The sequence below is a fragment of the Pseudophryne corroboree genome, assembly GCF_028390025.1.
Source record: "Pseudophryne corroboree isolate aPseCor3 chromosome 3 unlocalized genomic scaffold, aPseCor3.hap2 SUPER_3_unloc_2, whole genome shotgun sequence".
NCBI classification, from domain to species: domain Eukaryota; kingdom Metazoa; phylum Chordata; class Amphibia; order Anura; family Myobatrachidae; genus Pseudophryne; species Pseudophryne corroboree.
This window is the reverse complement of record NW_026967508.1, coordinates 2,898,223-2,916,141: the sequence shown is the minus strand read 5'-3', so window position 1 is coordinate 2,916,141 and position 17,919 is coordinate 2,898,223. Positions and strand designations below refer to the sequence as shown.

At 52.9% G+C, this 17,919-nt stretch overlaps 1 protein-coding gene across 1 annotated transcript in view; it reads right to left on the bottom strand.

The window, feature by feature from the left end:
* The window catches only part of LOC134983609 (gastrula zinc finger protein XlCGF26.1-like), a 139,428-nt gene that overhangs the window by 95,910 nt on the left and 25,599 nt on the right, over positions 1-17,919 (bottom strand). The window contains exon 2 of the mRNA XM_063949281.1: positions 4,026-4,141. Within this exon, the coding sequence (XP_063805351.1) occupies positions 4,026-4,103 (78 nt within the window). The 5' untranslated portion in view covers positions 4,104-4,141. The remainder of the gene's footprint in view (positions 1-4,025; positions 4,142-17,919) is intronic.

Genomic DNA, 17,919 nt, shown 5'->3' with positions numbered 1-17,919 from the left:
CAAATGGCAACACACAAGTAAACCAAACGGTAACAAGGGAACAGAGTTCCCACAGGAACTTAGGTACAAAGGTTACCTTAAGGGAGCTCAGCATAAGACTCACACAAGGCTGTATGTGACATGAGGAACTGGCCCAGATTCCAACTCAGCCTCCTGATTTATACTTCCTGGTCCCTGATGATTGGTGGGCAGGATTAGGTGATGTAGAGAGTCTCAGGCTGGCAGAGGATTGGACAACTCTGGGTCAGGTGAAGTCACTGTCATGTGACTACTCTAGAGGAGGCTGTGAAGTGCAGCGAGGCCTAGCAGGCCGAGAGAACACTGAAGCCTGAACTTCAGATTACTGAATTCAGCCTCACACAGGAGATCACCACAGGTGGAGCTAATTAACTATTACCTCTCAGGCAGAGAACTCAGGAAAACTGACAAGCTGTTTAACTCCGTGAGTGAAAAGACACAGGATCCAGGACAGATGGCAGGGGTAAGTCACCAAATATAAAACCTACAGTCAGGGTTGTGACACAGATCCACTCTGTCAGTCCCTCCATTGGTTACCTGTACTCTACCGTATTCAATATAAAATACTTTTACTCACACACAAGGCCATTAACCAAACTACACCAACGTACATCACTTCGCTTATCACAAAATATCTCCCAACCCGACCTCTTCGCTCTTCACAAGACCTACGTCTCTCATCCACACTCATTACTCGCTCCCACTCACGACTGCAGGACTTTCATCGGGCTGCACCCACTCTGTGGAATGCCCTACCACGCACAATAAGACTCTCCTCTAGTCTCCAAACCTTCAAGCGTTCCCTCAAAACTCACCTCTTTAGGCAAGCGTATCAAATTCCTGAACCACCCACATAATTTTCATAAACCTTCCTATCAAATTACATCCACTCTGTACAGTCCACACATATCCTCACATGTCTTCTCATTCTATGCAAAAGATAGCACCTTTCCTTGTGTACATATGCCTATTTCCCTATAGATTGTAAGCTTGCGAGCAGGGCCTTCCTACCTCTATGACTGTTATCACCCAGTTTGTTATTGTTATTTCAAATTGTAAAGCGCAACGGAATTTGCTGCGCTATATAAGAAACTGTTAATAAATAATAAATAAATAAATATGTATACAGTATTACTCTGCAACCCTCACTTAGTGAACACTATGCCCACAATCTAGTCTTAGCAACCTTTGCTCTATCATGATCTGCATGCAATCATAAAACTTGTACTTCAATTTGTAATTAGTAATCCATTCTTCATGAAATTCTATTTGGCTGTTGTTTGCCTAGTCCAATACAGGGTAATTTATCACCTTTCATCAACATCACATTTTTCTCATTGGTAGCTTGTATTAAACAGCCATAGTATTCAGTACATGCAATATAAGGTAATTTGTGCTGATCAACGTGCAGCCACATTCATAAGGTGTTTGTAAATGAACAGCTGAACATCACCAGTAATCAACTATTTGAATGTCCAACTTAAACTTGCACATCCAGTCATACTCTAGCTGCATGGGTTAATAGTGTAAGAATTAACTTTTCAGCTAAACTGTACAAAGTCTGTGCAAACATTGCCCCAATGGGTCTATCTATACCTGATGTAGATCAGGGAAGTAGTATGCTAAACAGCAAACCATTTTACACATAAACCATCATGTACCAGATCATAGAGGATAATACAGTTTTTGCAAAACAACAATATATGATCCGGGGACCCTGACAGGCTTGCTGGCCAGTGTAGGGTATAGGCGCTGGCTCAGGGTGCCCCTCACAACGCTGCACGAAGTACCGCTGAGCCCCGGAGCGCAGTTAGTACTGCGTTCCCTACCCTGTTGCCGCTATCTTCACACCGTCTCTACGCTTATCAGGGGGCCGGTGACTCACTCGCCACCAAAGTTTTCTGGCTCTGTTAGGGGGTGGCGGCATGCTGCTGGGGTGAGGGGTCACCTGGGGCGGCTAACGATCTATCCCCTCAGGAGCTCAGTGTCCTGTCAGCGGAGATAGCGACTCTCACCCCCCCCCCCCCCTAGGTCCCACGAAGCAGGGAGGCTGTTGCCAGCAGCCTCCCTGTGCCTAATTTTACTATAAAAAAAACAATAAAACTAAAGAAGCTCTAGGGGCTCCCCTGGCTGTGACCGGCTCCACCGGGCACATTTTCTAAACTGAGTCTAGTAGGAGGGGCATAGAGGGAGGAGCCAGCCCACACGGTTAAACTCTTAAAGTGCCAATGGTTCCTGGTGGACCCGTCTATACCCCATGGTACTAATGTGGACCCCAGCATCCTCTAGGACAAAAGAGAAATGAGAGCCACCCCCCCAGGGGATAGAGAGCTGTCCTCATCCATATCATCATCATCCACATCAGGCTAATCAGAATCAGATTGGAGCACCTGTGGCAGTGAGCGTTTATGTGACACCACTAGAGGGGGCTGAGTAGCCTTCTTGGCATCTGCTGCTTTAGCCACACAACCAATAGACTGTTTTAATACCTGTCTCTCTCTTTTAGCTGCAGCTAATTACGAATTTACATTTTGAATCATGCTGTTAAAGCTATCTAACCAGTCAGGTGCCTGTGAGCCGGGTCCCTGTGGAGATAAGGAACATTGCTCACACATGAGTGACCCCGCTGAAGAGGGGGTAGAATTCCAAACAGCACACATAACCAACAGACATCATACACAGAAGTAATACACCAATAGCCCGCTGACCAACATCCCACACAGACCCTAGAGAGCCCCTGGAGTGACACTGAGGAGCGCACACCAGCACACAGCCCCACAATGTGTTGAATTATGTGTATGACCTGATACTAGCGCAGCGGTGCTACCGCTGGTGTGCTCCCTCTTGGTAGGACTCTTTGGTACCAGTTTACAATCCGTAGCAGCATGGGTCCTGGAGGAGCAACGTGCATGCAGCCATTAAGATCCACAGCAGCAGGAAATGGCGCCTTTCCGCCGCCGGTCCCACTCCGGGAAGCCCCGCCCCTTGTAATGGCGCGTGGTCCCTAATGCAGATTATACTGGCCACATACAAAACAGTAAATCATGCGTTGTTACAGTACACACAAAGCCTTAAGACAGAGAGCACTGTGGGGCAACAGCCCTGAGCCAGTTTGTCCGCGGCGGGCACCGCGGCTCCGGGCCCGTGGCCGCCGATTGACTTGCCGCTAAAACTGCACCGGGGCTCCGCTGACCGGGACCCCGGAGTAACACTCACCGCACCTTGTAACTTCGGCATCTGTTAGAGGGTGGCGGCTAGCTGCTGGTGTGGGCACACATACTAATGATGTGTGATCAGCACCTCAGGAGCTCAGTGTCCTGTCAGATGGGATTACGAACCATTAACCCTCAGGAGGTTGGTTCGGTTCCCCCTCTAAGTCCAACGAAGCAGGTAGTCTGGTTGCCAACCAGAGCTACCTGAAATAATAAACTAAAATAACAATAAAAGAAAAAATCTCTGGCACTCCAGAGAAGTGCACCCGGCTCTTGGGCACATTTTTCTAAACTGAGTCTGGTAGGAAGGGCCTAGAGGGGAGGAGCCAGCACACACATACACACACTAGAAGTTTTCTATACCCCCATGGTACTAAAGTACAAGACCCCAGTATCCACTAGGACGTAAGAGAAATATTATTATATTTTATAATTGCAAGCGTACATAGAAAATTATGCATTTTCAATTTGGTAGGAGCAACAGGGATACAAATATATACCTATAAATATAATTATCTACTACTAGGTCTCTAAAATCCCTATAGCAACAAACAAGCACTCCCAGACTCCCTCACCTCCCCAGTCAGGTCCCTACGTTAGTAATAGAGATAAGAGTGATATCACTGTGACAACTCCCAGACTCCCTCACCTCCCCAGTCAGGTCCCTGTGTTAGTAACAGAGATAAGAGTGACGTCACTGTGACACTCCCAGACTCCCTCACCTCCCCAGTCAGGTCCCTGTGTTAGTAATAGAGATAAGAGTGATGTCACTGTGACACTTCCAGACTCTCTCACCTCCCCAGTCAGCAGGTAGACGATCTCCAGGGTGAGGTTTAAGATCTTCTGAGTCATATCACTTTTGTCCTCCTCCATCCTCCTTGAGACAGTCAGATGACACAGACAAGTTTGCCCTGTAGATTTGTTAGAGATGGAAAACAAATAACTTAACACACCTTAATACATAAACAGAAAAAAGAAACACACCTTACAAACATACTGATGCGGGTATATGAGGAATTATTCTCTAGAGCCATTATGACGCACCATCGGATCCAGTACCAGCACTATGGCAGGCGGTCTCTCCATCTGCACATGGCCTGCTGTGCCAGCGTCACACCCGCATCTGACCAGACACCCACCTGCAACCTACCAGCACCATCCACTAAAAACCACACTCCCTGCGCCCAAATTATCTCTGCATCTCGGTGCAGTAACAATCGGGACGAGATACATTGCGACATGTGCACAGTACTTCAACTGCTGCGTGACTATCTGCATAGCGTGCAACTCTGACTCCATGATGGACATACAGTGATCGCGCTGATAACAAAAAAAAGGGTCCCAAGGACCCCTCACTTTAAAAGATTGGGGTCCTGCTATACTTATTCTGGGTCACATCGCAATTTATAATTTTGAGCACCTCATATGCCATCAGCCAGGGAGGCAGTATGTGGGGATACAGGAGTGTATGAACCATGAGGTGCTGTGTAGGGCACAGGGAGGGAGTATATGGGGGTATAGAAGGGTATGTATAATGAGGTGCTGTGTGGGGCACCTGGAGGTAGTATGTTGGGGTATGAGTGTATGTACCATGAGGTCATGTGTAGGGCACAGGGAGGCAATATATAGGTTCAGGAGGCAGGGGTGACAGGTAGACAGTGGGTGACTGGGGAGGCAGGGGTGACAGGTAGACAGTGGGTGACTGGGGAGGCAGGGGTGACAGGTAGATAGTGGGTGACTGGGGAGGCTGGGATGACAGGGAGATAGTGGATGACTGGTGAGGCAGGGGTTATGGGGAGATAGTGGGTGGCTGGTGAGACATTGTACTGGGACTTGAATCGCAGGCAGGCGGTGGCAGCATGGGGTACCAGTCCATGGGAGCGGTGGCGGGAGTTATAGCTGGTGATGCAGTCCGCGAGGATCACCTTGAGCCTGGCGCCATACGCGGCTGTGTACTGCTTCTGCTGACGCCGCAGTCCGGCTCACACCTGCAAACTCTCTCTCTCTTCTCTCTATCTGTCTCCCCCCCCCCCTCCTCCCCCACGCGCCCATTGAGTCACACAGATGCATTGCTGACATGAATTGTATCACAGCGGTTCCTGGAGGACCGCACATTTTTTAAAACAGGGTATCAAAATGCGTGTAGCGCGTAAAAACGCGCTATAATGCGTATTTTGCAATTACTGCCATATATGAGCTTGCTTGTCACACCCCGTACATCCCCTCTCTCTGTGCTGTTCCCCCATGTACAGGATTACACACACCCCGTACATTCCCTCTCTCTGTGCTGTTCCCCCATGTACAGGATTACACACACCCCGTACATCCCCTCTCTCTGTGCTGTTCCCCCATGTACAGAATTACACACACACCGTACATCACCTCTCTCTGTGCTGTTCCCCCCATGTACAGGATTACACACACCTCGTATATCCCCTCTCTCTGTGCTGTTCCCCCATGTACAGGATTACACACACCCCGTACATCCCCTCTCTCTGTGCTGTTCCCCCATCTACAGGATTACCCCCCCCCCCCCCCGTACATCCCCTCTGTATGTGCTGTTCCCCCATGTACAGGATTACACCCCCCCCCGTACATCCCCTCTCTCTGTGCTGTTTCCCCATGTACAGGATTACACACACCCCGTACATCCCCTCTCTCTGTGCTGTTCCCCCATGTACAGGATTACACACACCCCGTACATCCCCTCTCTCTGTGCTGTTCACCCATGTACAGGATTACACACACCCCGTACATCCCCTCTCTCTGTGCTGTTCCCCCATGTACAGGATTACACACACCCCGTACATCCCCTCTCTCTGTGCTGTTCCCCCATGTACAGGATTACACACACCCCGTACATCCCCTCTCTCTGTGCTGTTCCCCCATGTACAGGATTACACACACCCCGTACATCCCCTCTCTCTGTGCTATTCCTCCATGTACAGGATTACACCCCCCCCCGTACATCCCCTCTGTATGTGCTGTTCCCCCATGTACAGGACTACACCCCCCCCCCCCGTACATCCCCTCTCTCTGTGCTGTTTCCCCATGTACAGGATTACACACACCCCGTACATCCCCTCTCTCTGTGCTGTTCCCCCATGTACAGGATTACACACACCCCTACATCCCCTCTCTCTGTGCTGTTCCCCCATGTACAGGATTACACACACCCCATACATCCCCTCTCTGTGCTGTTCCCCCATGTACAGGATTACACACACCCCGTACATCCCCTCTCTCTGTGCTGTTCCCCCATTTACAGGATTACACACACCCCTTACATCCCCTCTCTCTGTGCTGTTCCCCCATGTACAGGATTACACCCCCCCCGTACATCCCCTCTCTCTGTGCTGTTCCCCCATGTACAGGATCACACACACACCCCCGTACATCCCCTCTCTCTGTGCTGTTCCCCCATGTACAGGATCACCCCCCCCCCCCCCCCCCCGTACATCCCCTCTCTCTGTGCTGTTCCCCCATGTACAGGATTACACACACCCCGTACTTACCATCCCTCTGTGCTGTTCCCCCATGTACAGGATTACACACACCCCGTACACACCCTCTCTCTGTGCTGTTTCCCCATGTACAGGATTACACACACCCTGTACATCCCCTGTCTCTGTGCTGTTCCCCCATGTACAGGATTACACACACCCCGTACATCCCCTCTCTCTGTGCTGTTCCCCCATGTACAGGATTACACACACCCCGTACATCCCCTCTCTCTGTGCTGTTCCCCCGTATACAGGATTACACACACCCCGTACATCCCCTCTCTCTGTTCTGTTCCTCCATGTACAGGATTACACAAACCCCGTACATCCCCTCTCTCTGTGCTGTTCTCCCATGTACAGGATTACACACACCCCGTACATTCCCTCTCTCTGTGCTGTTCCCCCATGTACAGGATTACACACACCCCGTACATCCCCTCTCTCTGTGCTGTCCCCCCATCTACAGGATTACCCCCCCCCCCCGTACATCCCCTCTGTATGTGCTGTTCCCCCATGTACAGGATTACACCCCCCCCCCCCCCCCGTACATCCCCTCTCTCTGTGCTGTTTCCCCATGTACAGGATTACACACACCCCGTACATCCCCTCTCTCTGTGCTGTTCCCCCATGTACAGGATTACACACACCCCGTACATCCCCTCTCTCTGTGCTGTTCACCCATGTACAGGATTACACACACCGCGTACATCCCCTCTCTCTGTGCTGTTCCCCCATGTACAGGATTACACACACCCCTTACATCCCCTCTCTCTGTGCTGTTCCCCCATGTACAGGATTACACACACCCCGTACATTCCCTCTCTCTGTGCTGTTCCCCCATGTACAGGATTACACACACCCCGTACATCCCCACTCTCTGTGCTGTTCCCCCATGTACAGGATTACACACACCCCGTACATCCCCTCTCTCTGTGCTGTTCCCCCATGTACAGGATTACACACACCCCATACATCCCCTCTCTGTGCTGTTCCCCCATGTACAGGATTACACACACCCCGTACATTCCCTCTCTCTGTGCTGTTCCCCCATGTACAGGATTACACACACCCCATACATCCCCTCTCTCTGTGCTGTTCCCCCATGTACAGGATTACACACACCCCGTACATCCCCTCTCTCTGTGCTGTTCCCCCATGTACAGGATTACACACACCCCGTACATCCCCTCTCTCTGTGCTGTTCCCCCATGTACAGGATTACACCCCCCCCCCCGTACATCCCCTCTGTATGTGCTGTTCCCCCATGTACAGGACTACACCCCCCCCCCCCCCTTACATCCCCTCTCTCTGTGCTGTTTCCCCATGTACAGGATTACACACACCCCGTACATCCCCTCTCTCTGTGCTGTTCCCCCATGTACAGGATTACACACACCCCGTACATCCCCTCTCTCTGTGATGTTCCCCCATGTACAGGATTACACACACCCCATACATCCCCTCTCTGTGCTGTTCCCCCATGTACAGGATTACACACACCCCGTACATCCCCTCTCTCTGTGCTGTTCCCCCATGTACAGGATTACACACACCCCTTACATCCCCTCTCTCTGTGCTGTTCCCCCATGTACAGGATTACACCCCCCCCCGTACATCCCCTCTCTCTGTGCTGTTCCCCCATGTACAGGATCACACACACCCCTTACATCCCCTCTCTCTGTGCTGTTCCCCCATGTACAGGATCACACCACCCCCCCCGTACATCCCCTCTCTCTGTGCTGTTCCCCCATGTACAGGATCACCCCCCCCCCGTACATCCCCTCTCTCTGTGCTGTTCCCCCATGTACAGGATTACACACACCCCGTACTTACCATCCCTCTGTGCTGTTCCCCCATGTACAGGATTACACACACCCCGTACACACCCTCTCTCTGTGCTGTTTCCCCATGTACAGGATTACACACACCCTGTACATCCCCTGTCTCTGTGCTGTTCCCCCATGTACAGGATTACACACACCCCGTACATCCCCTCTCTCTGTGCTGTTCCCCCGTATACAGGATTACACACACCCCGTACATCCCCTCTCTCTGTTCTGTTCCTCCATGTACAGGATTACACAAACCCCGTACATCCCCTCTCTCTCTGCTGTTCCCCCATGTACAGGATTACACACCCCCTGTACATCCCCTCTCTCTGTGCTGTTCCCCCATGTACAGGATTACACACACCCCGTACATCCCCTCTCTCTGTGCTGTTCCCCCATCTACAGGATTATACACACCCCGTACATCCCCTCCCTCTGTGCTGTTCCCCCATGTACAGGATTACACACACCCCGTACATTCCCTCTCTCTGTGCTGTTCCCCCATGTACAGGATAACACAAACCACGTACATCCCCTCTCTCTGTGCTATTCCCCCATGTACAGGATTACACACACCCCGTACATCCCCTCTCTCTGTGCTGTTCCCCCATGTACAGGATTACACACACCCCGTACATCCCCTCTCTCTGTGCTGTTCCCCCATGTACAGGATTACACACACCCCTTACATCCCCTCCCTCTGTGCTGTTCCCCCATGTACAGGATTACACCCCCCCATACATCCCCTCTCTCTGTGCTGTTCCCCTATGTACAGGATCACACCCCCCCGTACATCCCCTCTCTCTGTGCTGTTCCCCCATGTACAGGATTACACACCCCCCGTACATCCCCTCTCTCTGTGCTGTTCCCCCATGTACAGGATTACACCCCCCCATACATCCCCTCTCTCTGTGCTGTTCCCCCATGTACAGGATCACCCCCCCCCCCGTACATCCCCTCTCTCTGTGCTGTTCCCCCATGTACAGGATTACACACACCCCGTACATTCCCTCTCTCTGTGCTGTTCCCCCATGTACAGGATTACACACACCCGTACATCCCCTCTCTCTGTGCTGTTCCCCCATTTACAGGATTACACACACCCCGTACATCCCCTCTCTCTGTGATGTTCCCCCATGAACAGGATTACACACACCCCGTACATCCCCTCTCTCTGTGCTATTCCCCCATGTACAGGATTACACACACCCCGTACATTCCCTCTCTCTGTGCTGTTCCCCCATGTACAGGATAACACAAACCCCGTACATCCCCTCTCTCAGTGCTATTCCCCCATGTACAGGATTACACACACCCCGTACATCCCCTCTCTCTGTGCTGTTCCCCCATGTACAGGATTACACACACCCCGTACATCCCCTCTCTCTGTGCTGTTCCCCCATGTACAGGATTACACACACCCCTTACATCCCCTCTCTCTGTGCTGTTCCCCCATGTACAGGATTACACCCCCCCATACATCCCCTCTCTCTGTGCTGTTCCCCCATGTACAGGATCACCGCCCCCCCCGTACATCCCCTCTCTCTGTGCTGTTCCCCCATGTACAGGATTACACACACCCCGTACATCCCCTCTCTCTGTGCTGTTCCCCCATGTACAGGATTACACCCCCCCCATACATCCCCTCTCTCTGTGCTGTTCCCCCATGTACAGGATCACACACACCCCCGTACATCCCCTCTCTCTGTGCTGTTCCCCCATGTACAGGATTACACACACCCCGTACATTCCCTCTCTCTGTGCTGTTCCCCCATGTACAGGATTACACACACCCCGTAACATTCCCTCTCTCTGTGCTGTTTCCCCATGTACAGGATTACACACACCCCGTACATCCCCTCTCTCTCTGCTGTTCCCCCATGTACAGGATTACACACACCCGTACATCCCCTCTCTCTGTGCTGTTCCCCCATGTACAGGATTACACACACCCCGTACATCCCCTCTCTCTGTGCTGTTCCCCCATGTACAGGATTACACACACCCCGTACATCCCCTCTCTCTGTGCTGTTCCCCCATGTACAGGATTACACACACCCCGTACATTCCCTCTCTCTGTGCTGTTCCCCCATGTACAGGATTACACACACCCCGTACATCCCCTCTCTCTGTGCTGTTCCCCCATGTACAGGATTACACACACCCCGTACATCCCCTCTCTCTGTGCTATTCCCCCATGTACAGGATTACACACACCCCGTACATCCCCTCTCTCTGTGCTGTTCCCCCATGTACAGGATTACACACACCCCGTACATCCCCTCTCTCTGTGCTGTTCCCCCATGTACAGGATTACACACACCCCGTACATCCCCTCTCTCTCTGCTGTTCCCCCATGTACAGGATTACACACACCCGTACATCCCCTCTCTCTGTGCTGTTCCCCCATGTACAGGATTACACACACCCCGTACATCCCCTCTCTCTGTGCTGTTCCCCCATCTACAGGATTACACACACCCCGTACATCCCCTCTCTCTGTGCTGTTCCCCCATGTACAGGATTACACACACCCCGTACATTCCCTCTCTCTGTGCTGTTCCCCCATGTACAGGATAACACAAACCCCGTACATCCCCTCTCTCTGTGCTATTCCCCCATGTACAGGATTACACACACCCCGTACATCCCCTCTCTCTGTGCTGTTCCCCCATGTACAGGATTACACACACCCCGTACATCCCCTCTCTCTGTGCTGTTCCCCCATGTACAGGATTACACACACCCCTTACATCCCCTCCCTCTGTGCTGTTCCCCCATGTACAGGATTACACCCCCCCATACATCCCCTCTCTCTGTGCTGTTCCCCCAAGTACAGGATCACCCCCCCCGTACATCCCCTCTCTCTGTGCTGTTCCCCCATGTACAGGATTACACACACCCCGTACATCCCCTCTCTCTGTGCTGTTCCCCCATGTACAGGATTACACCCCCCCATACATCCCCTCTCTCTGTGCTGTTCCCCCATGTACAGGATCACACCACCCCCCCCCCGTACATCCCCTCTCTCTGTGCTGTTCCCCCATGTACAGGATCACACCCCCCCCCCGTACATCCCCTCTCTCTGTGCTGTTCCCCCATGTACAGGATTACACACACCCCGTACTTACCATCCCTCTGTGCTGTTCCCCCATGTACAGGATTACACACACCCCGTACACACCCTCTCTCTGTGCTGTTTCCCCATGTACAGGATTACACACACCCTGTACATCCCCTGTCTCTGTGCTGTTCCCCCATGTACAGGATTACACACACCCCGTACATCCCCTCTCTCTGTGCTGTTCCCCCGTATACAGGATTACACACACCCCGTACATCCCCTCTCTCTGTTCTGTTCCTCCATGTACAGGATTACACAAACCCCGTACATCCCCTCTCTCTCTGCTGTTCCCCCATGTACAGGATTACACACCCCCTGTACATCCCCTCTCTCTGTGCTGTTCCCCCATGTACAGGATTACACACACCCCGTACATCCCCTCTCTCTGTGCTGTTCCCCCATCTACAGGATTATACACACCCCGTACATCCCCTCTCTCTGTGCTGTTCCCCCATGTACAGGATTACACACACCCCGTACATTCCCTCTCTCTGTGCTGTTCCCCCATGTACAGGATAACACAAACCGCGTACATCCCCTCTCTCTGTGCTATTCCCCCATGTACAGGATTACACACACCCCGTACATCCCCTCTCTCTGTGCTGTTCCCCCATGTACAGGATTACACACACCCCGTACATCCCCTCTCTCCGTGCTGTTCCCCCATGTACAGGATTACACACACCCCTTACATCCCCTCCCTCTGTGCTGTTCCCCCATGTACAGGATTACACCCCCCCATACATCCCCTCTCTCTGTGCTGTTCCCCTATGTACAGGATCACCCACCCCCCCGTACATCCCCTCTCTCTGTGCTGTTCCCCCATGTACAGGATTACACACACCCGTACATCCCCTCTCTCTGTGCTGTTCCCCCATGTACAGGATTACACACACCCCGTACATCCCCTCTCTCTGTGCTGTTCCCCCATGTACAGGATTACACCCCCCCATACATCCCCTCTCTCTGTGCTGTTCCCCCATGTACAGGATCACACCCCCCCCCCCGTACATCCCCTCTCTCTGTGCTGTTCCCCCATGTACAGGATTACACACACCCCGTACATTCCCTCTCTCTGTGCTGTTCCCCCATGTACAGGATTACACACACCCGTACATCCCCTCTCTCTGTGCTGTTCCCCCATTTACAGGATTACACACACCCCGTACATCCCCTCTCTCTGTGATGTTCCCCCATGTACAGGATTACACACACCCCGTACATCCCCTCTCTCTGTGCTATTCCCCCATGTACAGGATTACACACACCCCGTACATTCCCTCTCTCTGTGCTGTTCCCCCATGTACAGGATAACACAAACCCCGTACATCCCCTCTCTCAGTGCTATTCCCCCATGTACAGGATTACACACACCCCGTACATCCCCTCTCTCTGTGCTGTTCCCCCATGTACAGGATTACACACACCCCGTACATCCCCTCTCTCTGTGCTGTTCCCCCATGTACAGGATTACACACACCCCTTACATCCCCTCTCTCTGTGCTGTTCCCCCATGTACAGGATTACACCCCCCCATACATCCCCTCTCTCTGTGCTGTTCCCCCATGTACAGGATCACCCCCCCCCCCCGTACATCCCCACTCTCTGTGCTGTTCCCCCATGTACAGGATTACACCCCCCCCGTACATCCCCTCTCTCTGTGCTGTTCCCCCATGTACAGGATTACACCCCCCCCATACATCCCCTCTCTCTGTGCTGTTCCCCCATGTACAGGATCACACCCCCCCCCGTACATCCCCTCTCTCTGTGCTGTTCCCCCATGTACAGGATTACACACACCCCGTACATTCCCTCTCTCTGTGCTGTTCCCCCATGTACAGGATTACACACACCCCGTAACATTCCCTCTCTCTGTGCTGTTTCCCCATGTACAGGATTACACACACCCCGTACATCCCCTCTCTCTCTGCTGTTCCCCCATGTACAGGATTACACACACCCGTACATCCCCTCTCTCTGTGCTGTTCCCCCATGTACAGGATTACACACACCCCGTACATCCCCTCTCTCTGTGCTGTTCCCCCATGTACAGGATTACACACACCCCGTACATCCCCTCTCTCTGTGCTGTTCCCCCATGTACAGGATTACACACACCCCGTACATTCCCTCTCTCTGTGCTGTTCCCCCATGTACAGGGTTACACACACCCCGTACATCCCCTCTCTCTGTGCTGTTCCCCCATGTACAGGATTACACACACCCCGTACATCCCCTCTCTCTGTGCTATTCCCCCATGTACAGGATTACACACACCCCGTACATCCCCTCTCTCTGTGCTGTTCCCCCATGTACAGGATTACACACACCCCGTACATCCCCTCTCTCTGTGCTGTTCCCCCATGTACAGGATTACACACACCCCGTACATCCCCTCTCTCTCTGCTGTTCCCCCATGTACAGGATTACACACACCCGTACATCCCCTCTCTCTGTGCTATTCCCCCATGTACAGGATTACACACACCCCGTACATCCCCTCTCTCTGTGCTGTTCCCCCATCTACAGGATTACACACACCCCGTACATCCCCTCTCTCTGTGCTGTTCCCCCATGTACAGGATTACACAAACCCCGTACATTCCCTCTCTCTGTGCTGTTCCCCCATGTACAGGATAACACAAACCCCGTACATCCCCTCTCTCTGTGCTATTCCCCCATGTACAGGATTACACACACCCCGTACATCCCCTCTCTCTGTGCTGTTCCCCCATGTACAGGATTACACACACCCCGTACATCCCCTCTCTCTGTGCTGTTCCCCCATGTACAGGATTACACACACCCCTTACATCCCCTCCCTCTGTGCTGTTCCCCCATGTACAGGATTACACCCCCCCATACATCCCCTCTCTCTGTGCTGTTCCCCCATGTACAGGATCACCCCCCCCCCCGTACATCCCTTCTCTCTGTGCTGTTCCCCCATGTACAGGATTACACACACCCCGTACATCCCCTCTCTCTGTGCTGTTCCCCCATGTACAGGATTACACCCCCCCATACATCCCCTCTCTCTGTGCTGTTCCCCCATGTACAGGATCACCCCCCCCCCGTACATCCCCTCTCTCTGTGCTGTTCCCCCATGTACAGGATTACACACACCCCGTACATTCCCTCTCTCTGTGCTGTTCCCCCATGTACAGGATTACACACACCCCGTAACATTCCCTCTCTCTGTGCTGTTTCCCCATGTACAGGATTACACACACCCCGTACATCCCCTCTCTCTCTGCTATTCCCCCATGTACAGGATTACACACACCCGTACATCCCCTCTCTCTGTGCTGTTCCCCCATTTACAGGATTACACACACCCCGTACATCCCCTCTCTCTGTGATGTTCCCCCATGTACAGGATTACACACACCCCGTACATCCCCTCTCTCTGTGCTATTCCCCCATGTACAGGATTACACACACCCCGTACATTCCCTCTCTCTGTGCTGTTCCCCCATGTACAGGATAACACAAACCCCGTACATCCCCTCTCTCAGTGCTATTCCCCCATGTACAGGATTACACACACCCCGTACATCCCCTCTCTCTGTGCTGTTCCCCCATGTACAGGATTACACACACCCCGTACATCCCCTCTCTCTGTGCTGTTCCCCCATGTACAGGATTACACACACCCCTTACATCCCCTCACTCTGTGCTGTTCCCCCATGTACAGGATTACACCCCCCCATACATCCCCTCTCTCTGTGCTGTTCCCCCATGTACAGGATCACCCCCCCCCCCCCGTACATCCCCTCTCTCTGTGCTGTTCCCCCATGTACAGGATTACACACCCCCCGTACATCCCCTCTCTCTGTGCTGTTCCCCCATGTACAGGATTACACCCCCCCATACATCCCCTCTCTCTGTGCTGTTCCCCCATGTACAGGATCACCCCCCCCCCCCCGTACATCCCCTCTCTCTGTGCTGTTCCCCCATGTACAGGATTACACACACCCCGTACATTCCCTCTCTCTGTGCTGTTCCCCCATGTACAGGATTACACACACCCCGTAACATTCCCTCTCTCTGTGCTGTTTCCCCATGTACAGGATTACACACACCCCGTACATCCCCTCTCTCTCTGCTGTTCCCCCATGTACAGGATTACACACACCCGTACATCCCCTCTCTCTGTGCTGTTCCCCCATGTACAGGATTACACCCCCCCATACATCCCCTCTCTCTGTGCTGTTCCCCCATGTACAGGATCACCCCCCCCCCCCGTACATCCCCTCTCTCTGTGCTGTTCCCCCATGTACAGGATTACACCCCCCCCCGTACATCCCCTCTCTCTGTGCTGTTCCCCCATGTACAGGATTACACCCCCCCATACATCCCCTCTCTCTGTGCTGTTCCCCCATGTACAGGATCACACCCCCCCCCGTACATCCCCTCTCTCTGTGCTGTTCCCCCATGTACAGGATTACACACACCCCGTACATTCCCTCTCTCTGTGCTGTTCCCCCATGTACAGGATTACACACACCCCGTAACATTCCCTCTCTCTGTGCTGTTTCCCCATGTACAGGATTACACACACCCCGTACATCCCCTCTCTCTCTGCTGTTCCCCCATGTACAGGATTACACACACCCGTACATCCCCTCTCTCTGTGCTGTTCCCCCATGTACAGGATTACACACACCCCGTACATCCCCTCTCTCTGTGCTGTTCCCCCATGTACAGGATTACACACACCCCGTACATCCCCTCTCTCTGTGCTGTTCCCCCATGTACAGGATTACACACACCCCGTACATTCCCTCTCTCTGTGCTGTTCCCCCATGTACAGGGTTACACACACCCCGTACATCCCCTCTCTCTGTGCTGTTCCCCCATGTACAGGATTACACACACCCCGTACATCCCCTCTCTCTGTGCTATTCCCCCATGTACAGGATTACACACACCCCGTACATCCCCTCTCTCTGTGCTGTTCCCCCATGTACAGGATTACACACACCCCGTACATCCCCTCTCTCTGTGCTGTTCCCCCATGTACAGGATTACACACACCCCGTACATCCCCTCTCTCTCTGCTGTTCCCCCATGTACAGGATTACACACACCCGTACATCCCCTCTCTCTGTGCTGTTCCCCCATGTACAGGATTACACACACCCCGTACATCCCCTCTCTCTGTGCTGTTCCCCCATCTACAGGATTACACACACCCCGTACATCCCCTCTCTCTGTGCTGTTCCCCCATGTACAGGATTACACAAACCCCGTACATTCCCTCTCTCTGTGCTGTTCCCCCATGTACAGGATAACACAAACCCCGTACATCCCCTCTCTCTGTGCTATTCCCCCATGTACAGGATTACACACACCCCGTACATCCCCTCTCTCTGTGCTGTTCCCCCATGTACAGGATTACACACACCCCGTACATCCCCTCTCTCTGTGCTGTTCCCCCATGTACAGGATTACACACACCCCTTACATCCCCTCCCTCTGTGCTGTTCCCCCATGTACAGGATTACACCCCCCCATACATCCCCTCTCTCTGTGCTGTTCCCCCATGTACAGGATCACCCCCCCCCCCGTACATCCCCTCTCTCTGTGCTGTTCCCCCATGTACAGGATTACACACACCCCGTACATCCCCTCTCTCTGTGCTGTTCCCCCATGTACAGGATTACACCCCCCCATACATCCCCTCTCTCTGTGCTGTTCCCCCATGTACAGGATCACCCCCCCCCCGTACATCCCCTCTCTCTGTGCTGTTCCCCCATGTACAGGATTACACACACCCCGTACATTCCCTCTCTCTGTGCTGTTCCCCCATGTACAGGATTACACACACCCCGTAACATTCCCTCTCTCTGTGCTGTTTCCCCATGTACAGGATTACACACACCCCGTACATCCCCTCTCTCTCTGCTGTTCCCCCATGTACAGGATTACACACACCCGTACATCCCCTCTCTCTGTGCTGTTCCCCCATTTACAGGATTACACACACCCCGTACATCCCCTCTCTCTGTGATGTTCCCCCATGTACAGGATTACACACACCCCGTACATCCCCTCTCTCTGTGCTATTCCCCCATGTACAGGATTACACACACCCCGTACATTCCCTCTCTCTGTGCTGTTCCTCCATGTACAGGATAACACAAACCCCGTACATCCCCTCTCTCAGTGCTATTCCCCCATGTACAGGATTACACACACCCCGTACATCCCCTCTCTCTGTGCTGTTCCCC